Here is a 23250-nt window from a genome sequence, read left to right as displayed (position 1 = left end):
AGCAGCAGCAGCAAGGAGCTCATCTTAGTTATTGTTTTCTCCTTTGACTCTGGAAAAGGCAGGGATGAAGAAATGGGAACTTCACAGGGCACCCAAAGTTGGTGCTCCGTGACAATCTGGAGGGATAGGGTGGGGAGTGAGGTGGGAGGGGGATTCGGGGTGCAGGGCACACCTGTATAACTATGGCCAATTCATACTGGTGTATAGCAAAAACCATCACAATATTGTAAAGTAATTATCCTCCAATTAAAATAAATTTTTAAAAAAGAAAAAAAAATGGGGGCTTTGGGGAGGGGTCTGCAGAACACCCCCTGCCCCTTTTTAGCCAGAGCCTGCTCTCCTCACTCTTTTCTGGTCAGCTGTTCTTGATGGCCAGCTGTGTCCTCATCAGCATGGATGATCACCCTGTCCTGCTAATTAACACCCGCCCTGTTAATGATTAAATCTAATGACTTTGACTTGGGAGTGGGATGGAAAATTCCCGAGCCACAGGACTGGACTGAGGTAGGTTACTAGGAGTAGGAGGGATGGGGCCCCTGGGCGCTGGGTGCGTTGTTGAGGGTAGGTGGCTGGGGAGCAGATGCCTGGTTTCTCCTGGGGCTGCTCAGCAAGAGCAGGATGGAGGGGGGTCATTTGAAAGTCACAGCCCATCCTCCTCCCCCACTCCTCCCAGGCTTGGCAGAGTTCATTGGGCCCCAGCCCAAGCCTTGGCATTCCTCTTGCCAGGGGTTGGCCCTTGAATGAGACTCCAGCCAGAAGAACAGGGGGAGATGGTGTGTTAGTTCGGGCTGTGTCACAACGTACCACCAACTGGATGGCTTAAAAGAGTAGGGATTTGTTCTCTTATGGTTCTGGAGGCTAGGAGCCTGGAATCAAGGTTTCAGCTGGGCCCTGCTCCCTCTGAAGTCTCTCAGAGACAATCCTTCCTTGCCTTGCTCATCTTCTGATAGCCCCAGGCGTTCCTGAGCTTGCGGCAATGTAACTCCCATCTCTCCCTCTCTCTTTACATGGCTTTCTTCCCTCTTGTATGTCTTTCTGCATCCTTTCCTCTTCCTGTAAAGACATCAGTCGTTGGATTTAGGACCCACCCTAAATCCAGGATAACTTCCCCTCAAGATCCTTAATTAACTACATCTGCAAAGACCCTATTTCCAGATATGTTCACATTCTGTGGTTCTAGGTAGACGCAAACTTTTTTGAGACTCTCTTCAACCCACTACAGATGGTGAGAGTCCCTGGCAGGGCAGGGAGGTGGTGAGTGCTCCAGGAGGCTGTGCTGGAGCTGGTACGGGAGGTCTCTCCCCCTCCCCAAGGAGGAGAGGAAGTGCTCGGGACCCATGGGTGGGGGTCCGGCTCTCAAGAAACCTGGAAAGAAAGGCTATTGATGGTACAGAGACAAAGGGATGGGAGTAGGGTGCTCTAGATTGGAGGAAAGAAGGCTGAAGGGACTTTGAAGGGGACATCCTGGGTCCCTGTAATTTAGTCCCGTTGGAGGGGAGAGTGTAACCCCTATAACATTATACATTGTACGTATTCTATATTACACATATTACTGTGCATGTTATATACTGTATATTATATGAAAACCACAACTTGTCGTGTAATAAAAGAATAAAGTTGCATTTTGAACACCTGATGAGTTAGATTTCATGATGCAATCCTTTATACTTTATCGGGCTGGTGGGCAGGGAGAATTTATTTGCTTGCTCTTTGGAGAAAACCCAGGAAAGCCTTTTAACTGTCCTGCTTGCTCTCAGATAAGAGGCAGGCTCAATTCAGAAATTACAATGACCACACCAATCAATATATGAACCAAAACCTGAAACTTTAATTTTTTTTGGCTTGTTATTCTTTCAGTCTTTTTTTAAAATTGAAGTCCAATCAATTTACGATATTGCATTGGTTCCAGGTGTACACATGGTGATTCAGTTTTGTTTCTGTTTTTTTGCCTATTATATTCTGTTATAGGTTGTTACAAGATATTAGGTATAATTCTCTGTGCTATGCAGTACAGTGCGTCTTTGTTGCTTATCTGTCTTATGTATAGTAGTATGTATCTGTTAATCCCATACTTGCAGTTTGTCCCTCTCTGCGTTCCTCTCCCCTTTGGTAACCATGAATTTGTTCTCAATGTCTATGAGTCTATTTCTGTTTTGCATATAGATTCATTTTATAATTTTTTAGATTCCACACGAGTGATGTCATTTAGTATTTGTCATTCTCTGACTCGTTTCACTAAGCATAACATTCTGTTTACCAGCACTCTTCTATGGACTGCTGGGCCTTGCTTCAGTTGAAGGCTGGCAGAGGCCAGTGGCTGGCTTCTCCTCTCCCTCCTCCCCTGCCGCCACCCCCCACCCCCCAGCCCTGCACGGTGGGGGTGGTGCAGAGCAGACAGGAAGGGGTAGGTGAGTTTTTACATCCTTTGGCACTCAGCCTCCTCCTCCATCAGCTGGCAGTGTCCCTGCCCTTCCTCTCTGATGTTCTCTGCTGACCACTCTCTCACGGGTGCTTTCCTGGCTCCTCAGAGCTTTGCGATCAGCCCTGTCCACCTATATTTACTTATCCTGGGAACTTGAGCCTCCTTCCTCAGCTGCTGGGGTCTCTTTGTCCCTTGAGGAAGCCCTGTTGGACAGCACCTAAGATGGATGTATGGGGACACACCTATTTCTCTCCCAGGACTGGTAACTCGGTTCTTCCTTGGCCAGGCAAACTCTGGGAGCCCAGGCTGTCACAAGGCACCAGCTTAGCTAGCCTGCTCACAGGCTGGTCCCTCGTCCTTGTCTCTCCTTCTAAACTTCTGGAAGGCATCCATGCCCCAGGATACTTCCAACCCCCGACTCTAGGGGCCACATATTCTGTTGTTGGGGTAACCATACCAGCATCCACTAGGTTTGCTGTAAGGGGGTAGGTCCCCTCTCTTTCCTTGGGAGAGGGGGATGGGGTTCACAGCACAGCTTCCTACATGCATTTCCTCCTTGCAAAATCCTCCCTTTGTTACTGGATGCAATGGGTCCATTGCTTGGGGTGCTTACCCAATGAACACATCAAGTACTTTTGATTAAAGCAGAAGAATTTATTACTTGTGACAGGTAAGGAGACATGAAGATAGCTCTCAAAGTGTTGTCTCCCATAATAGCAGGATCAGGGAAGTTTTAAGCTAAAATGCATGCATATTCACGAAAGGGTGAATGTGATCATCCATGTAGACATGGAATTCCAGACATGCATGTGCAGTGTGACATGTTCAAACATAGGTTGCGTGTTCAAAAATGGCGGCAATTCCAGCCCTTGGAGTGAAGATTTTAGCATTAAAATGAGGCACAGGGCACTCTAGGTTGACAAAATCCAGGCAGCTTATTGAGTGAAGTCACGAGGTTCAGCCAAGGTTAGCATCCTCATTCCCTGGGCTCCAGTGAATCTGCTGGTTGAGTGGTTGAGGGGCTTTGGATCCTGCAGAACAGCTCAAGAATGTGCTTCAGGTGGATCTTTACCTTTGAAACGGAACTGAGTGCCTTTATTACTGTTATTCAAAAATGTATTTGTTTATTTGGCTGTGTTGGGTCTTAGTTGCACCTAGAGGGTTCTTCATTGCGGCCTGCAGGATTTTCTGCTGTGGCTTCTCTCTAGTTGTGGTGTGGGCTCAGTAATTGCCCAGAGGCATGTGAGAACTTAGTTCCCCAGCTGGGGGTCGAACCCATGTCTTTTACATTGGAAGGCAGATTCTTAACCACTGGACCACCAGGGAAGTCTCTGAACTGGACGTTTTTAGACTGATTTATTATCTTTCCTATGGCTATTTCTTTTCCTGAAAATAGTTGTTTGTTTCTGCATTCTTTTTCTTTTTAAAATCATTAGTTTCTGAGACTTATTCTTTCCACCTGAAGACCGAGGAGGTCATAGTTCACCTTTCTCCCAAGCATCAGTAAAGAGAACACAGAAGAGTTCTAAGATGCATGCTCTGGTTCTTAAGTTTGTCCAGTGCATGATACAGTTTCTCTTATTGCCTGGTTTTCTACTTCTGTAAGATATGACACACTCTTGTTTAATCCTATCCCTTCCTGGTAGCTCAGCTGGTAAAGAATTCGCCTGCAATGCAGGAGACCCTGCTTTGATTCCTGGGTTGGGAAGATCCACTGGAGAAGGGATAGGCTACCCACTCCAGTATTCTTGGGCTTCCCTGGTGGCTCAGCTGGTATAGAATCTTCCTGCAATGCAGGAGACCTGGGTTTGATCCCTGGGTTGGGAAGATCCCCTGGAGAAGGGAATGGCTACCCACTTCAGTATTCTGTCCTGGAGAACTCCATGGACTATTCCATGGTGTCCCAAAGAGTCAGACACGACTTAGTGACTTGGGCTTCTCTGGTGGCTCAGATGGTAAAGAATCTGCTTGCAATCCAGGAGACCTGGGTTCGATCCCTGGGTTGGGAAGATTCCCTGGAGGAGGGCATGGCAACCCACTCCAGTGTCCTTGTCTGGAGAATCCCCATGGATGAAGGAGCCTGGTGGGCTACAATCCATGGGGTTGCAATGAGTCAGATACGATTGAGCAACTAAGCACACACACACTTCCTTGTTACTGTCTTGCTAATATCTCCTTTCCCTAAAACAATGCCTTTTTGTATCCTTGATTCTTTTTGTATCCTTGATCTGGGGGCCAGAAACTAATTCTTGAACATTTCTTTTGAAATTCTTCATATGATGATTTGAAATGTCATCTATTGTATCTTGGTGCCCAGTTGAAATTCTGATTTTAATATTCTGTTACAAAATCATTTGGGACAGTTAAGATTGTGCCTGGAGAAAGGCGCATCAGGTTTAAAATTCATACCAGCATCTTCTCTGTGTCAGGAAGGCGAGAATACCAAGCACATAGCCCTGAGGTGGAATGGTCACCAGGGAGAAGCAGATCCTACTTCAAACTCTGTTTCCTTCCTTGGACTCGTTGAGGCTGGATTCTTTCATTCAATTCCTGGAGACCATGTGGTGCCCAGGTGCTGAGCCACATGGAGGGGCTCACTCTTCTGGTATCTAAACTGGTTCTTCAGTGTTGGCCCTAATTTCTGACTTTCTGACTTTCTGCAGTCTAACCACCATTCTTCCAGTTGAAGGATCAAAGATGTCAGTCTGCATTTGACAGTAGCATCCAGTTACCAAACACCTACTCTGTAACGGGCCTAATCATTAAAGCCACACTTTCTGCCCCAGAGAAGCCTAGCCAGAGCTGCAGGAGACGTGATGAAATGCAAAAGAGTGACTGCTGCTGTAGAGGCAGAAACAAGGGCTTTGTATCAAATCTGTAGAGACAGAGAGTAGGCTAAAGGTTGCCAGGGGTGGGGGAGGTGAAAATGGATGAAGGGGATCTGAAGGTGCCATCTCCCAGCTGTGCGATAAAAACGTTCTGGGATGTAACTTATGGCATGATGGCTGCAGTTCACAATACGGTATTGTGTGTTTGCAAGTTGCTAAGAGACTTGATCTTAGATGTTCTCGCACACACACATACAATTGTAACAATGTGAGGTGATGGATGTGCTAACTAAACTTATGGTGGTAATTATTTCATAATATATATATACCTCAAGTCATTACATTGTATGCCTTAAGTGTTACATGTCAGTTATATGTGTTATAAGTTATAATTGTTATATGTCAGTTACATCTCAGTGAAGCTGGAAACAAGAAAAGTGAGGGCTTTGGGAGCACTGAGGAAGGGGAAGGAGCTGGAGAAGGCTTCACGGAGGAGGGGAAATTGGAGTTGGGTTTGTTTAAAGATGAGTGGACCTTTGGGGTAGAAGAGGCATGAGATAGGGAAGAGGCAGACTGACAAGTCCTGGGAGACAGGGGAGTTGATAGGTGATAAGGGAGGTGGGAATAGTGGAAACTGGTGGATCGTCAGGTCTGTTTGAGGACTGAGGGGGCACTGGGGCTCAGTGGGGGACCTTTGGGAAGACTCCCATTTTCTGCTGTCACAGAAGCAGAGCTTCCCTTTTCACTCTCCAGTCTCCAGAAGAGGGTCTGAGGCTAGATGGTGCAAGGATTTTATTGAACCTGGAAGTTATCTGAGCAAATGGGGAGATGGGTGCCCTGAGCTTCTCAGAGAAGAAACGCTTGAAGGAATTGTTGTCATCCAGCCAGGACTAGACGACTCTGTTAGGGATGGATGACCTTGCATAACAGGAGAAGTGGGGGCAGGGGCTTTGGATGGAGTCAGATCGGCCTTGGAACAAATCCTGATTCTTCCAACACCCGGGTGACCCTGGGCTGATTACTTCTCAAGTTTTTTCCCTAATCTCCAGAATGGGACCAATAATTCCTCCAAGATAGGGATACAGCAAGGATTGAATGAGATAATATACATAAAATGTTTAGCACAGTGCCTGGTAAGCATCATTAAATGGCAGCATTTATTATTAGAATGATACTTGCCTTCAGATGTTTCAAAGGTTGTCACGTGGGAACAACCAGCCTGAACTAGTGATGCTGGTGTGAAAGAAAGAGATTTCAGCTGGCTGGGAGGAGGAACCTCTTATAAGCAGAGCTGCCCAAACCTGGAAGAAGCTGCATGTGTGTAAGGAGATCTCAGTCTCTGGAAATACCCAGAGGCTGTCTGGGGGCTCCTTACATTAGGCCCAGAGCTGGACCTTTAAGGACTCTTCTTTGGAATCCTAGGTTGTTCTAAAACTGTGCATTGGAGTCTATGAATGGAAGTTTCCGTGATTCCCCTTGGAGGAGAAGGGGCCCTGGGACAGGGGAGATGGAGCCAACAGTGGAGAGAACCAGTGTCTGTCCTGGTCCTGGGTCAGAAAACCAGAAAGAAGCCTTAGCTTTCCTGTCTCACTGGGTGAAGGAGTACAGGCAGGGGGCTCTGTGGAGGTTGTTCTGTCCCCACTCCTGTCTCCCCGTGATGGAACTGCATATTCTATATAGGAAGTCTAGTGGGGGATATTCTTTTTAAAGACCCTTCCCTCACCCCCAGTAAAAGAAAGTCCTGATTCTGGGGTTCCCCTACCTGTACAGAGGCTTCCCTTGCGGCTCAGTGGTAAAGAATTCCTCTGCCAATGCAGGAGATGTGGGTTTGATCCCTGGATAGGGAAGGTACCCTGGAGTGGGAAATGGGAACCCACTCCAGTATTCTTGCTCTGGGAAATCCCATGGACAGAGGAGCCTGATGGGCTACAGTTCAAGGGGTCACAAAGAGTTGGACAAGGCTTAGAGACTAAACAACAACTATCTGTAATGTGTTGAGAAACCCTTCTTAAGACACAGCCTCAGGCTTCCGCACTGCAGTGCCTGTGCATCTGATATGGCACCTTGTTCTCTGGGAAGGTGGGCTCACGTCTGCCTTAATCCTATAGAGGCTGGGGAAGTGAGCACTGGACCTCTGAGCAAAGGCTTCTCAGCCCTTCCCGGGATCTTTTCTTCCCAGCCACTCTCAGGCAGGGAGACCCTTATCTGAAGCCCATTCCCTGTGCCTCTTTCCATTAGAGGACTTTGCTCCCTTCTTCCCCAGGGGATGGGATTTTGAGTGAGCACTTCTAGCTTAGCCTGGTTTGTCATTTGTTCTTTCCTAGGAAAGAAGTGGCTAAATTCACTACTTGTCCATCCAGACATTCATTCATTCAGTTCACTCGTGAAGTCAATTCAGCTTCATTTGTTGGACTCCAACTGTTTGCCCAGTTATTAATGTTCAAGGCAGCAGGGAGAAAATGGTGAATGCTAATGGTTGACAAGTTCTCAGGCTTCATGGAGCTTACATTTTTCTGAGGTGGAAACCATATACACAAGTAAACAAGTATATAAATAATGTCAGAGCACAGTAAGTGCATTGAGGGAATAAACAGGGTGGGGTGACAGAAGTAACTGGGGGAAAGGGAGTGGGGCTGGGCACTGAGTTGGGTAGCTGAGAAGGCTCTCCCTGAGAAGAGATGTTTGAGCTGAGACTTGTAGGATGAGCAGGAGTCAGCTAAGCAAAGAGCAAGAAGAATGGGGTTCTAGGCAGAGGGAGCAGCCATGAGGATGAAAGCTCTGAGCTGGGCAAAACACTGTGTGTCCCCTGAAGGAGGCCAGCATGGCTGTGCAGTATTGAGTAGGAAAGTGGAACGGGATGAGGCTGGAGGGGGGATGTAGGTGGGAGCATGTAGGCCCTGGGAAAGGGCTTGGATTCTACTTGGAAGTGCAACTGGAGAACACGTAAGGGTTTAAGCTGCAGACTGGCTGACCTGATTAGATATATACCTTGAAAATATCACTTGTCTAAATGCTGAAGGGAGGGTGGCTTGGAAGGGGTAAGGGTGGAGGTGGAGAGATTTAGTCAGGAGGCTGTTGCTGACATCTCAGTGATGAATCATGGTGGTGGAACTTAGGAGAAGGTAAGAGAGGGAGGAAGTCAAGATATATCCTGGAGATAGAATTCAAAGCCTTATTGATGTGAGGATTGAAGAAAAAGCACGAATCAAAACTGACTCAGGTTTTTGGCTTGAATAATTGATTATATGGAGGTTATATTTAGTGAGCTAGCAAGATGAAGTGGACAAGTACATTAAGATACTAGTTCGTATGCAGTAATAAGGTCATAATACTGCAGCTTTAACAAAAGTTAAACAGGGGTAGTATGGTGGCTCTGCAATAGTCAAGATTCAGGCTCTTTCTGTCTTGCAACTTTTCCTTTTTTCAGTTTGTCTGTGCCAGGTCTTAGTTGCCACATGCAGGATCTTTAGTTGTGGCATGTGGGGTCTAGTTCCCTGACCAATGATCAAACCTGAGTCCCCTGCATTGGCAGTTCTGAGTCTTAACTGCTGGACCACCAGGGAAATCTCTGCTACTATTTTTTTTTTTTTAATGTGGCTGCTATTTAGTGGTTTATGATGGTTGCTCCAACTCCCACCCCTCATCTCATTCCAGTCACTGGGAAGGGGAGAAGAGAGAAGAGGAGGGCACGCTCCTCCTTTGTAAAGGACCTCACCCATAACTGCCTTTATCATATTTGCTTATACCCTACTGGCCACAGTCTAGTCACAGGGTCACATCTAGCTGCAAGGAAGTCTGGGAAATGTAGTCATTAGCTACATGGAAATAATGGCAGGATCAGTAGATTGTAGGTCTGGACAAGGTGAATGCACATGGACTTCTAGAGTAAAGGAGATGGACGGTCAGGAGGTTGTAGATGGAGGGTAGGATTCTTGAATTGATTTCTCAGAGCTTGTGAATATATGAGATTATGTGGCAAAGGGGAAATAAGGATTTAGATGGAATTAAGCCATCACCAACTCCCAGAGTTCACTCAAACTCATGTTCATCGAGTCGGTGATGCCATCCAGCCATCTCATTCTCTGTTGTCCCCTTCTCCTCCCGCCCCAATCCTTCCCAGCATCAGAATCTTTTCCAGTGAGTCAACTTGTCGCATGAGGTAGCCAAAGTATTGGAGTTTCAGCTTCAGCATCAGTCCTTCCAATGAACACCCAGGATTGATCTCCTTTAGAATGGACGGTTAGATCTCCTTGCAGTCCAAGGGACTCTCAAGAGTCTTCTCCAGCACCACAGTTCAAAAGCATCAATTCTTCGGCGATCGGCCTTCTTCACAGTCCAACTCTCACATCCATACATGACCACTGGAAAAACCATAGCCTTGACTAGATGGACCTTTGTTGGTAAAGTAATGTCTCTGCTTTTTAATATATTATCTAGGTTGGTCATAACTTTCCTTCCAAGGAGTGAGCATCTTTTAATTTCATGGCTACATCACTGACTCGATGGACATGAGTTTGAGTGAACTCCGGGAGTTGGTGATGGACAGGGAGGCCTGGCGTGCTGTGATTCATGGGGTCGCAGAGTTGGACATAACTGAGTGACTGAACTGAACTGAACTGAACTGAAGGTTGCTGATCAACTGGCTTTAAAACAGTGAAATTATCCTAGATTATCTGAGTGGATCCAGTGAAATCATAAGGCACCCTAAGTGTGGAAGAGGGATTCAGAATAGAGAAACAGATTGATAGCAAAGTGAGAACTTGGCTGAGTGTTGCTGGGTTTGAAAGTGAGAGAATGGGGCCATGACCCAAGGAATGTGGGTGACCTCCAGAAGCTGGAAAGGACATAAAAGTAGATTCTCCTCTGGAAACTTCAAAAAGGAATGTGGCTCTGCTGACATTTTGGTTTTAGCCTGAGTGAGACCCATCTTGCACCTCTGAACCCCAGAACTACATGATGATAAATTTGTGTTGTTTTAAGCCAGCACATTTGTGGTAATTTGTAATTAGAAAACTAATACAGCTCCCTCACACCATACACAAAAATGAACTCAAAGTGACTTAAAGATCTAAGTATATAAGATTACCCCATAAAACACCTAGAAGAGAACTCAGCAAAACTTTCTCTGACATAAATTGTACTAGTGTTTTCTCAGATCAGTCTCCCAGAGCCATAGAATAAAAATCAAAACCAAAATAAAACCAAAAACAAATACCTCAAGACCAAATGGCACCTATTCAAACTTATAAATTTTTCCACAGCAAAGGAAACTATAAACAAAATGAAAACATAATGTACAGAATAGAGAAAACATCTGTAAGTGATTGACTGACAAAGGCTTAACTTCCAAAATATATAAACAATTCCTACAACTCATTAACAAAAAAGTTCAACAACCAAACCAAAACATGAGCAGAAGATCTAAATAGAGATTTCTCCAAAGAAGACATACAGATGGCCAATAGGCACATGAGAAGATGCTCAACATCACTCATTATTTGAGAAATGCAAATCAAAACTACAATGAAGTATCACCTCACACCAGGCAGAATGGCCGTCATCTGCAAATAACAAATGCTGGAGAAGGTGTGATAAAAAGGGAACCCTCCTACACTGTTGGTAGGAATGTAAATTGGTGCAACCGCTATGGAAAATGGTAGGGAGACTCCTTGAAAAGCTAAAAATAGAGCTACCATACCATTTAGCAACCCCACTCTTAGGCATACATCCAGAGGAAACTCTAATTTGAAAAAATATATGCACCCCAAAGTTCATAACAGTACTATACACAATAACCAAGACATGGAAGCAATCTAAATGCCCACCAACAGACGAATGGATAAAGAAGATGTGGTCCATGCACAGAATGAATATTATCCAGCCATAAAAAAGAATGAAATAATGCCATTTCAGCAGCATGGATGGACCTAGTGAAATAAGTGATAAAGAGAAGACAAATGCCATAGGGTATCACTTGTATGTGGAATCTAAATTAGGAGATGAATGAACTTATTTACAAAACAGAAACAGACTCACAGACATAAAAACAAACTTGCGATTACTAAGAGAAAGTGGGTAGGGGAGGGATAAATTAGGAGTTTTGGATTAACAGATGCATACTATATATAAAATAGATACACAGCAAAGTCCTACTGTATAAGCACAGGGGACTATATTCAACATCTGTTGATAAACTGTTATGGAAAGGAATATGAAAAAGAACAGATATATATGTATGTATATCAGTCAGTTTAGTTCAGTTCAGTCGCTCAGTCATGTCCAACTCTTTACGACCCCATGAACTGCAGCACAACAGGACTCCCTGTCCATCACCAACTCCCAGAGTGTACCCAAACTCATGTTCGTTGAGTAGGTGATGCCATCCAGCCATCTCATCCTCTGTTGTCCCCTTCTCCTCCTGCCCTCAATCTTTCCCAGCATCAGGGTCTTTTCTTTACTTTTTAAAAAATTTATTTATTTTAATTGGATGCTAATTACTTTACAATATTGTAGTGGTTTTGTCCAGAGAAGGCACTGGCAACCCACTCCAGTACTCTTGCCTGGAAAATCCCATGGACAGAGGAGCCTGGTAGGCTGCAGCCCATGGGGTTGCTAAGAGTCGAATGTGCCAGAGCGACTTCACTTTCACTTTTTACTTTCATGCATTGGAGAAGGAAATGGCAACCCACTCCAGTGTTCTTGCCTGGAGAATCCCAGGGACGGTGGAGCCTGGTGGGCTGCCATCTATGGGGTCGCACAGAGTCGGACACGACTGAAGCAACTTAGCAGCAGCAGTGGTTTTGTCATACATTGACATGAATCAGCCATGGTTGTACATGTGTTCTCCATCCTGAACCCCCTCCCTCCTCCCTCCCCATCCCATCCCACTGGGTCATCCCAGTGTACCAGCCCTGAGCACCCTGTCTCATGCATTGAACCTGGACTGGTGATCTGTTTCACATATGATAATATACAAGTTTCAATGCTATTCTCTCAAATGAGTCAGTTCTTCGCATCAGGTAGCCAAAGTATTGGAGTTTCAGCTTCAACATCAGTCCTTCCAATGAACACCCAGGACTGATCTGCTTTAGGATGGACTGGTTGGATCTCTTTGCAGTCCAAGGGACTCTCAAGAGTCTTCTCCAACACCACACTTCAAAAGCATCAATTCTTTGATGATCAGCTTTCTTCACAGTCCAACTCTCACATCCATACATGACCACTGGAAAAACCATAGCCTTGACTAGACGGACCTTTGTTGGCAAAGTAATGTCTCTGCTTTTTAATATGCTGTCTAGGTTGGTCATAACTTTCATTCCAAGGAGTAAGCGTCTTTTAATTTCATGGCTGCAATCACCATCTGCAGTGATGGTGCAAAATGAAGTCTGCCACTGTTTCCACTGTTTTCCCATCTATTTGCCATGAAGTGATGGGACTGGATGTCATGATGTTAGTTTTCTGAATGTTGAACTTTAAGCCAACCTTTTCACTCTCCTCTTTCACTTTCATCAAGAGGCTTGTTCTTCACTTTCTGTCATAAGGGTGGTGTCATCTGCATATCTGAGGTTATTGATATTCTCCTGGAAATCTTGATTCCAGCTTGTGCTTCTTCCAGCCTAGTGTGTCTCATGATGTACTCTGCATATAAGTTAAACAAGCAGGGTGACAACATACAGCCTTGATGTATTCCTTTCCTGATTTGGAACCAGTCTGTTGTTCCATGTCCAGTTCTAACTGTTGTTTTCTGACCTGCATACAGGTTTGTCAAGAGACAGGTCAGGTGGTCTGGTATTCCCATCTCTTTCAGAATTTTCCACAGTTTATTGTGATCCACACAGTCAAAGACTTTGGCATAGTCAATGAAGCAGAAATAGATGTTTTCCTGGAACTCTCTTGCTTTTTCAATGATCCAGTGGATGTTGGCAATTTGATCTCTGGTTCCTCTGCCTTTTCTAAAACTAGCTTGAACATCTGGAAGTTCACGGTTCACATATTGCTGAAGGTTGGCTTGGAGAATTTTGAGCATTACTTTGCTAGCATGTGAGATTAGTGCAATTGTGTGGTAGTTTGAGCATTCTTTGGCATTGCCTTTCTTTGGGATTGGAATGAAAACTGACCTTTTCCAGTCCTGTGGCCACGGCTGAGTTTTCCAGATTTGCTGGCATATTGAGTGCAGCACTTTCACAGCCTCATCTTTTAGGATATGAAATAGCTCAACTGGGATTCCATCACCTCCACTAGCTTTGTTCGTAGTGACACTTCCTAAGACCCACTTGACTTCACATTCCAGGATGTCTGACTCTAAGTGAGTGATCACACCATCATGATTAACTGGATCGTGAAGATCTTTTTTGTACAGTTCTTCTGTGTATTCTTGCCACCTCTTCTTAATCTCTTCTGTTTCTGTCAAGTCCATACCATTTCTGTCCTTTATTGAGATCATCTTTGGATGAGTTCCCTTGGTATCCCTAATTTTCTTGAAGAGATCTCTAGTCTTTTCTATTCTATTGTTTTCCTCTATTTCTTTGCATTGATTGCTGAGGAAGGCTTTCTTATCTCTCCGTGCTATTCTTTGGAACTCTATATTCAAATGGGTATATCTTTCCTTTTCTCCTTTGCTTTTTGCTTCTCTTCTTTTCACAGGTATTTGTAAGGCCTCCTCAGGCAGCCATTTTGCTTTTTTGCATTTCTTTTTCTTGGGGATGGTCTTGATACTTGTCTCCTGTACAACGTCACGAACCTCTGTCCATAATTCATCAGGCACTCTGTTTATCAGATCTAGTCCCTTAAATCTATTTCTCACTTCCCCTGTATAATCTTAAGGGATTTGATTTAGGTCATACATGAATGGTTTAGTGGTTCTCCCCATTTTCTTCAATTTCAGTCTGAGTTTGGCAATAAGGAGTTCCTGATCTGAGCCACAGTCAGTTCCCGGTCTTGTTTTTGCTGACTGTATAGAGCTTCTCCATTTTTGGTTGCAAAGAATATAATCAATCTGATTTTGGTGTTGGCCATCTGGTGATGTCCATGTGTAGAGTCTTCTCTTGTGTTGTTGGAAGAGGGACGCTAGTGCATTCTCTTGGCAAAACTCTATTAACCTCTGCCCTGCTTCATTCTGTACTCCAAGGCCAAATTTTCCTGTTACTCCAGGTGTTTATTGACTTCCTACTTTTGCATGCCAGTCCCCTATAATGAAAAGGACATCTTTTTTGAGTGTTAGTTCTAAAAGGTCTTGTAGGTCTTCATAGAACCAATCAACTTCAGCTTCTTCAGCATTACTGGTTGGGGCATAGACTTGGAGTACCGTGATACTGAATGGTTTGCCTTGGAAACGAACAGAGATCTTTCTTTTGTTGAGATTGCATTCAAGTACTGCATTTCGGACTCTTTTGTTGACTATGATGGCTACTCCACTTCTTCTAAGGGATTTCTGCCCACAGTAGTAGATATAATGGTTATCTGAGTTAAATTCACCCATTCCAGTCCATTTTAGTTCATTGATTTCCAGAAGGTTGACATTCATTCTTGCCATCTCCTGTTTGACCACTTCCAGTTTGCTTGATTCATGGACCTAACATTCCAGGTTCCTATGCAATATTGCTCTTTACAGCATTGGACCTTGCTTCCATCACCAGTCACATTGACAAGTGGGTGTTGTTTTAGCTTTGGCTCCATCCCTTCATTCTTTCTGGAGTTATTTCTCCACTGATCTCCAGTAGCATATTGGGCACCTACTGGCCTGGGGAGTTCATCTTTCAGTGTCCTATCTTTTTGCCTTTTCATACTATTTATGGGGTTCTCAAGGCAAGAATACTGAAGTGGTTTGAAATTCCCTTCTCCAGTGGACCACATTCTGTCAAACCTCTCCACCATGACCTGTCTGTCTTGGGTGGCCCCACATGGCATGGCCTAGTTTCATTGAGTTAGACAAGTCTGTGGTCCATGCGATCAGACTGGCTAATTTTCTGAGATTGTGGTTTCAGTCTGTCTGCCCTCTGATGCCCTCTCTCAGCGCCTACCGTCTTACTGGGGTTTCTCTTACCTTGGACGTGGGGTCTCTCTTCACGGCTGCTCCAGCAAAGCGCAGCCGCTGTATATGTATGTATATATGTGCATACATATCTCTCTATATAAACTGAGTCACTTTGCTGCACACCAGAAACTGACACAACATTGTAAATCAACTATGCTTCAACAAAAAAGAGAAAACTATTACAAGATGAAAAAATATTTCTCTTGGTGGCTGTGGGATGAGACTCTATGGCAGCTGGTAAGGCAGAACATTTCTCCCACCATGTTTCACCCAGGAGTGGAGTTAATGCATAAACAGGAACATTCCTGAAGAGCACTGTCTGTTTCTCTGCTGCCCTCTCCTAATGCAAACATACACACTTGGATAGGCTTCCCTGCCCCGCGTCTCCCCTGTGAATGTCTGCTGTTTCCCTCTCTGTGCAGTGGCTCAGGCAGGCAGGAAGGAGAGGAGGCCCCTTTCAGTCTGTGTCTCAATTGAACTCTCCAGCTCAGCTGGCCAGGGAGGTCAGAGTGCTGTGGGTTGTCTGGCACTGGTATGGTCATTAATAAAACTGATACTTTGTCTCCCTTCTGCCCTCTGCTCTCTGGGTGCTTTCTCCACTGACCAGATTCAGAGTGGGGAGGGATGACAACATGATTGGCCTTCCTATGGCCCTGATGGTAAAATCAAGGACTGGCCTTTGGGGACCTAGTACCTGCGCACGTGTGTGTTCAGTCACATCAGTCATGTCTGACTCTTGGCGACCCTATGGACTCTGTAGCCCGCCAGGCTCCTCTGTCCATGGGATTCTCCAGGCAAGAATACTGGAGTGGGTTACTATGGCCTCCTCCAGGGGATCTGCCCCACCCAGGGATTGAACCCATGTCTCTTCAGTCTCCTTCATTGAAAGCAGATTCTTTACAACTGAGCCACCCGGGAAGCCTATGAGGACCCAGTACAGTGGATTTTAAAAGGCAAAAGGCTCTGAAGTTACCTCTGGCCTGCAGCTTTATGGGTACAGTTGAAGATGGAAAGAAATTATCACAGTTCCATGTGGGTACAGAGCACAAAACTTAAAATTTTACTTCAGATTATTTGTGCTCATCTTTAGTAAGTGATGCTCAATTGGGTGTCCCAGATCCTGGTTATCTATGCTATTATGAATTTCACTTAGGGTCACAGAAAGAACCATGGAAGGGTTTTGCTTATGGCCTGTCCCTAGGTTCCTAGAATTATTTCCTGCTACACAGTTTCAAGTTGGCTTGGAGTTGTACCTTTATTAAGTTGGCCCTGTGTATTCGGACGTTGTGCAACTTGCTGTGGGACTAACCACAGAGGTGGTGGACCTCATGCTGATGAAAAGACCAGGATCCCTCATATGGAGAAAATGCCAATGTGTGTGAAAATGGAAAAAAGCTCAATTTGGAATTATCACAAACTGAAAGATAAGAGAGAAATGAACAAATCTTGTACCTGGAACATTCTGTCTCTAGAAATCAGACTTATTCAGGAAATCAAGCAGGCATGGGGTCCATGTGAGATACAAGTCTTGGTCTTGTAGTGAGAAAATCAGCAAGTAAGGGGAAGGAGAAAAAAAGGAAGTTCTATTGCTTAAACTAGGGGAAAAGAAAAGATTTTCTTGAGAAACATGTTGAGTTTTTAGAGAGTATGCTCGGGATGTATGAAGAGAAAAAGGAAATATTTTCACACCTCAAGGATTTTAAAGGCAGAACTAGAAAGGAGTACAATATTCATTTCTTGATAAAGGAGGACAAATGGGCAGATTTGACAATGCAAAGTGGAGTGAGGCCGCTAGAGGGAGCATGGACCCAGGAAACTAGTGTAGACAGTTGCCCAGCAAGAGGGAGGAAAGGACCACGTGGTTTTGTGGGAGCAGTGTGAGTGTCATTAGGTAGGTAACATTTAAACGAACATGGGAATTTGCGGCGTCAGGACACACAGTCACTGAGAAGATGAAACATACACAAAGGGGAATTAATCAGGAAAGAAATAGATGTAGTCACATCTGAGTTAAATTGGGACTACCGGCAGAATTATTTTAAATTTCTGCGTATTGCACGATGACAAAATGTCTTAAGTGCCCCTCTTTGAGAGAAGACATAGTAGGCATGCCCTCATCCCGCTATGGAGAAATTAACATCCAAATCAATCCTCCATTGTGTTGCAGAGAAAAGCCAATTCTGACTCCAGGTTGGAACTATTTCTTTAACTTGCTTTCCATTGCTTTTGTTATTATAATCATACATAATGGTCTGCCTCAGAATCCGGCCACTCTGCCTGGCTGTTAAACTAAAGTGCCTTTGTTCAGAACCACGTCTACCTGTAGATGGCAGGAAGGAAGAAACTAACCCACCCCCCCACCCTACCCCCCCCACCCCCGCCACACACACACCCTCCCCTTGCCATTCTAGGAGATATTTACAAGATTAATGGCCTTTATGGTTTGTTTCCTCACCTCCTCCCATCTCTGATCTGCTAAAGAACCTGGCATCCAGACCCCGAAAAGGTGGTTATTTTGAGACATTAGTCTGCCATCTTCTTGGTGAGCTGACTCAACACCTTGTCTCTGATTCACTGACCTGTCGTGTGGCTAGCAGAGAGAGCTTGGACTTGGTAACAGTTGGAGGTTTCTATCAGTTGGAGTTTAAATTTACATGTTGGGAAAGAGATGGCATGAACTGAGAGCATCCTGGTGACGTGCTACTCTCTCAGATACCACTGAGTTTCTCCTATGGTGTGGTGCAAGCATTGGCAACTTGATTGACTGAGCTCAGTGCCCCCACCTGTCAGAAGGAAACTGTCGTGGAGATGCCTGGCCATCACCTCTTGTGTTACAACTATATTCTTCCCTGACTGAGTAAGCTAGCTTTCTGCCCTTGTTCTGCCACGAGCTGCCCACTGAAGATCACATTCAAGAGGAGCACCAACCAGACAGGCTCTTCCCCAAGCAGCAGGTGCAGCAGCACTAGAGAGCCTCTTTGGAGAATGCACTCATGAGGCATTTCCACAATATCTTTCTCTTGCACCTTGAACTCTCACTAAGAGTTTCTTGGCCTCCACCCTAGCCCTGAAAAAAAAAAAACCCCACAAATAGCCATGCACTAGATTCTGGACACATAATGGCCCTGATGTCTGAACTCAGGAAAACACTTTTATCAGCTTATTAAAAGATGTGATACAAGATACTGATGAACAGCCAGGTGGAGAGATACACAGGGCGAGGTCTGGGAGGGTCCTGATGGCCGTTGGGCTGCACACCGTCCTGGTCCCTGGATGTGTTCCCAACCTGGAAATTCTCTGAATCCAGCACTATCAGGATTTTATGGAGACTTCCTCACATAGGCATGATCAATTATTAACTCCATTTCCAGGCCCTGCCCTCACTTAGGAAAAGTTGGGGGGGCGGGACTGAAAATTCCCAGCTTCTAACCATGGTTTGTCATCCAGGAACTCACCCAGAGTTGCCTCAGTACAACGAAAGATGTTCCTAGTGCCATTATCACTTAGGAATTTACAAGGGTTTTAGGGACCCTGTGTCATAGATGGGGCCAAAGACCAAATGTTAGAATAAGAGATGCTCCTAATGTGCTCATCACTTAGGAAGTTATGAGGGTTTTAGGAACTCTGTGCCAAGAACCAGGGCCAGAGACCAATATACACGTTTTCTATTATCTCACATCTCACTTCCTGTTAGCCTATCTGTCCTGGAGTGAAGAGTCTTCTCTCTAGTTGCAAGAAAAAAGAGATTTATTACTTTATTTTCCCATGCTCTTTCCCCCACAGTGAGTTCCATATGCCTTGACAGTAAAAACTGGCTACAGTTGAGGGAGATTGGCACACATTTGTGGATGAATCTGGCACGTAGGAAGCACTTGGTGGATGTTTGTTGTGTGTATAGATGGAGTCGCCCACCCTGAGTTGAAGCAGAAATCTTGGCAGATGAGGGTATAGATGAGGAAGAAAAGTGAAGAAGGAATGAGAAGGCACTGGATGGGGCCTGGGAGCACAGCATGCAGTCAGAGAATGTGCAGGAACCTGAACCTGGAGCTTGGAGAACCAGGACAGTGCAGCATCTCCCTGAGAAGAACATTCTAGAATGTTCTGTCCAGTTCTACAGACAGAGTGAAGAGCATCAGGACTGTGAAACAGTCACAGGGTTCACTGGACTCAGTGGGCTTTGGTGGAGCAGTCACAGGCTGGTGGGAGGGCAAGGCAGACTTCAGGCCAGTGAGGTGGGCATGGTGGGTGAGGGAGCCTGGGGGCAGTGGTGCGTGAGGTGGAGGGGCAGCTGCAGAGAAGGGCCAAGACTTCACAAAGAATATTTTGGGATGTGGAGACTTGAACACATTTGTAAACTGAGGAGGAAGTAAGCAAGTAAGTTGTGTTAGTTGCTCAATCGTGTCCGACTCTTTGCAACCCCATGGACTATAGCCTGCCAGGCTCCTCTGTCCATGAGGATTCTTCAGGCAAGAATACTGGAGTGGTTTGCCATGCCCACCTCCAGGGGATCTTCCCCACCCAGGGACTGAACCTAGGTCTCCTGCATTGCAGACAGATTCCTTTCCGACTGAGCCACCAGGGAAGCCGGTGGAAGAGGAGGAGGAAGAGTTTAAAGTCAAAGGAATGGGGTGACAAGGAAGTTCAAAATCAAAGGAAGGATCCTGGTGGGGTGGGGGCCTTGGGCCTTCCTTCCTGGTGCTACAGAGCCAACACAGAGCCAGGTTTGGGAGGCAATGCTTTAATAAAGGACTTGAGGAGCTGAGAGATGGTGGTGATGAGGCAAGCCGTGTGGGTGATGCAGGCACTTGCAGCGGCCCACTTGGGCTGTGGGCATCCCCATTACTATGGCTTCACGACTTCAGAGGCATGAGAGAATAGGCTTTTCAGATATTTTATGGTTTCTTTCACTGTGTTTTCCAGATTACTTATGATTTTATGACCGAGCTCCATCAGTTTTCCTTCTGTGGTGGATGCTGGGGAATATTGGGAGAGAAAAGTCAGGGTAGAGCTATCGCCCTGCACCCTCACTGCTCCCCCACACTCCAGTGACAGCTTTCCACAGCGCTGGCAAAGGCAACTAATGGGTTATTTGACTTACTTTTAACTCTCATTTCTTAAAAAGATTTTTTTTTCATTTATTTTTAATTGGGGGATAATTGCTTTCCAAGGTTGTATTGGCTTCTGCTATGCATCGACATGAATCAACCACAGGTATACATATGTTCCCTCCCTCCCACCTCCCACTGCACCCCACCCCTCCAGGCTGTCACAGAGCACTAGGTTGAGCTCCCTGTGTTGTGCAGCAACTTCCCATTAGCTCTCTACTTTATGTATGGTACCATATACATTTCAGTGTTACTCTCTCAATTCCTCTCTCATTCCTTTTTGCTACAGCTTCCTTTCTCTTTCTAACCCAACCACTTTCACCCCCTTTTGATGCTTACTGTTTGCCCAGCCCCTTCCCAATTTCCCCACCTCTTACCGGCACAGGGAGTGTGTTCTGTAGTCTCTTCTGATCCAAGGGCAGCATTTCTGAGATGTTTTTCCTTGAGTATGGACAGAGGCAGCTTGGGATTTTGATTCTGTGGTCTCTTGGAAGATCTGATCACAATTTGCTCTTTGGAAATCAGCTCTTCTCTGGAGATGGAAGGCTCCTTAGAAAGGTCCTCATTGGAGATCTGGAGGTTGCTGATGATGAACTGAGCAGCTGGGACCAAGATGATGGAGGAGGTGAAGGCAGAGAAAGAGCTCATGGTGAGGAGTAGCCAGTCAGTTCTCTGTTATCTCCCTTAACACTGGTGGCCACCATGGTTAAGTCATTGTCCAGTTATCATAGAGCAGGGTTGATGGCCTGTGCCAGCATCAAAATCCACAAGCACCTGGTCTTGGATGCCTTTGACTAGGAACTGCACTTTTAGCAAATTTACCTTCCTAATGAAAAGAGAATAACTATGCAAATACCTGTCCCATTGTCTGACAAATAGGAGGGGGTTCAGTAAATATTGGTTCTTTTATTTTTCCTGAATTTTGGGTATTGCTTGGGTCTGCCTTCTCTGACTTTTGCCACATAAATTGTGTGTGTGTGTGTGTGTGTATGTGTAGGAAGTTAGCCCGAGACTAAACCGTATTTATGGATGATCCACAAAGAAGAGTCCTGCAATGTTCAAGGATTTTGTGGGATAGGGAGCTTGGGACTGAGGAGCTGCAGAAGCATCCTCCCCTCAGGGTGAGCTGAAACTCCTCACCTGCTAGCAGGTGTGAGATATAGTCCCCATACCCATCTCCAATGACTAACCAGCATGAAGTGCTGTTCAAAGAGCTTCTGGCCCCTAGAGCTTGGCCAGTTAGTGCTGTAGGAAGGATTAAGATCCAACATCAGAAGGGATTGACTTTGCTCCACCTCTTTCTCAGATGGAGAATTCGTCGTTGTTCATCACTCACTGAACAATCTTTTACCACCACTGACTTACTTTAAAGGATGCCAGTGTGAGACTTACAGGCATCTGTGGGCTGAGCTTCCAGGTGGGTTTCATCTTCTGGCTCTGAAAAATAAGAGAGTTAAATTTTCCGAAGGTCTGAAGACATTTAACATGTGAGATGCTCTTATGCAGCCCCTTCCTCCCCAGCATTCTTCTCTCCCTTACCATGTTTTATGTTTTCCTTTGCACTTCTAACACACTGGGCTTTATTTAATGTGCTTACTGTTGGTTTATTCCCCTAGGGTGTAATCTCAATGATGACCGAGATCTCTGTATTTTGAGACTGTGTTCCAAGCATCTAGAACTATGTGTCTGACATACATTAGGTGCTCAATAAATAGCTGTTGAATGTATGTGTGTCTATGTCTTGGCTTCACTGTACAGAGGAAAGCAGAAAGCTCCATGGAGGGGTAGTGACTCTACCAGGGGTTTCCAGCATCATCTGAACCTGGAATCTAATCTGAATCTATATTGACCCATAGTCTGCCCTAATTTGGGTTCAGTTTGGTCCCAGCCGCAGGTTTTCTAGGGTGCAGGATTCCTGGGGTCATGTGTCCTAGCCCCCTGCCTCTGTCCCTAAGTTTATCCAAGCGTGAATGTTTGGTTCTGACTGCATCTCCTGACCTCTTCACACAACACATCACAAGGATTAACAGAAGGCCTTTGGAGCACTGAGGTCTCTCCAGCCACGGCTCAATGACCCCAGGGGACAGCGGGAGGTTGATGGAAGCCAGACTTACCGTTAAGGATGGCGAGAGAGGTGGTGGCCAAGCTGGCCAGAAGCAGGACGCAGAGGAATTTCATGGTGGGGTTGTAGCAGCGTCTGTTTTCCCCGGGGCGGGTGCTTGGTGCTGCTGAGGAGGCTCCTGCCTGGCAGGGGCCTTATTTATTTGAGGGTAGGGATCGGCTCTGGGAATCTGGTCAGGATTGGACCTGGGAACAAACCAGGTTTCCCCTCCCCATTTCCCTATTCTGAATACATTTCTTTTGGGGAACTGGAACTTCTGGGAAACCAGTTAACAGGAAAGCAAGGTGCCAGCATTCCCCCTGGCCTGGAATGTGCCAAGGGAGCCAGCCCCAGACTACCTATATGCCAGGCATTGTCTTGAGTTTGTGCATATGGGATCTTTTATTTAAATCATGATGGTTGTTAAAATATATGCTATTTATCAGACAAAAACATGTTCACAGTACTACCAGGGTGTGAGTTTCCCTCCTTCACGGTACTTATTACTGGTAGAATTTCACTTTTGTTTAAGTGATCATTAAATTAATATCTATCTCCCCAGGAGAGCAGAGACAGATTAGATGAGCAGAGTGAATGAACGCCAGACATTGTCTTGAGTTTGTACATGTGGGACATTTTATTTAAATCATGATGGTTGTTAAAATACGTGCTATTTATCAAACAAAAAAACACGTTCATGGAGGTGAAGCAACTTACGCAAGGTCACACATCTGGGTGAATTTGAACCTATGTTAGTCTAA

At 45.3% G+C, this 23250-nt stretch overlaps 1 protein-coding gene across 1 annotated transcript; it reads right to left on the bottom strand.

Annotated features, from left to right (window-relative positions):
* Positions 1-20125: 20125 nt before the first annotated feature.
* Positions 20126-22679, bottom strand: LOC129537182 (glycosylation-dependent cell adhesion molecule 1). Its single transcript, XM_055396606.2, has 4 exons — positions 22503-22679; positions 21781-21825; positions 20766-20990; positions 20126-20256 (listed from the first exon to the last, which is right to left on the bottom strand). Exons 1-4 carry the CDS (start codon positions 22564-22566, stop codon positions 20126-20128), a joined length of 465 nt encoding a protein of 154 aa, XP_055252581.2. The 5' UTR covers positions 22567-22679.
* Positions 22680-23250: the final 571 nt, after the last annotated feature.

This window comes from Moschus berezovskii, chromosome 6 (genome assembly GCF_049115385.1).
Source record: "Moschus berezovskii isolate FMDL1 chromosome 6, NW_MosBer_1.0, whole genome shotgun sequence".
Taxonomy (NCBI): domain Eukaryota; kingdom Metazoa; phylum Chordata; class Mammalia; order Artiodactyla; family Moschidae; genus Moschus; species Moschus berezovskii.
This window is presented reverse-complemented; position numbering and strand designations above follow the sequence as displayed.

Bases quoted from the DNA above. Each gene is read 5' to 3' on its own strand.
- LOC129537182 (XM_055396606.2), bottom strand. From the start codon at position 22,566: ATGAAATTCCTCTGCGTCCTGCTTCTGGCCAGCTTGGCCACCACCTCT. The intron at 20,991-21,780 runs GTAAGTCTCACA...TCTTGGTCCCAG, and splicing joins AGCTCAGCCCACAGATGCCT to CTGCTCAGTTCATCATCAGC. The intron at 20,257-20,765 runs GTAAGAGGTGGG...AATATTCCCCAG, and splicing joins AGAACACACTCCCTGTGCCG to CATCCACCACAGAAGGAAAA.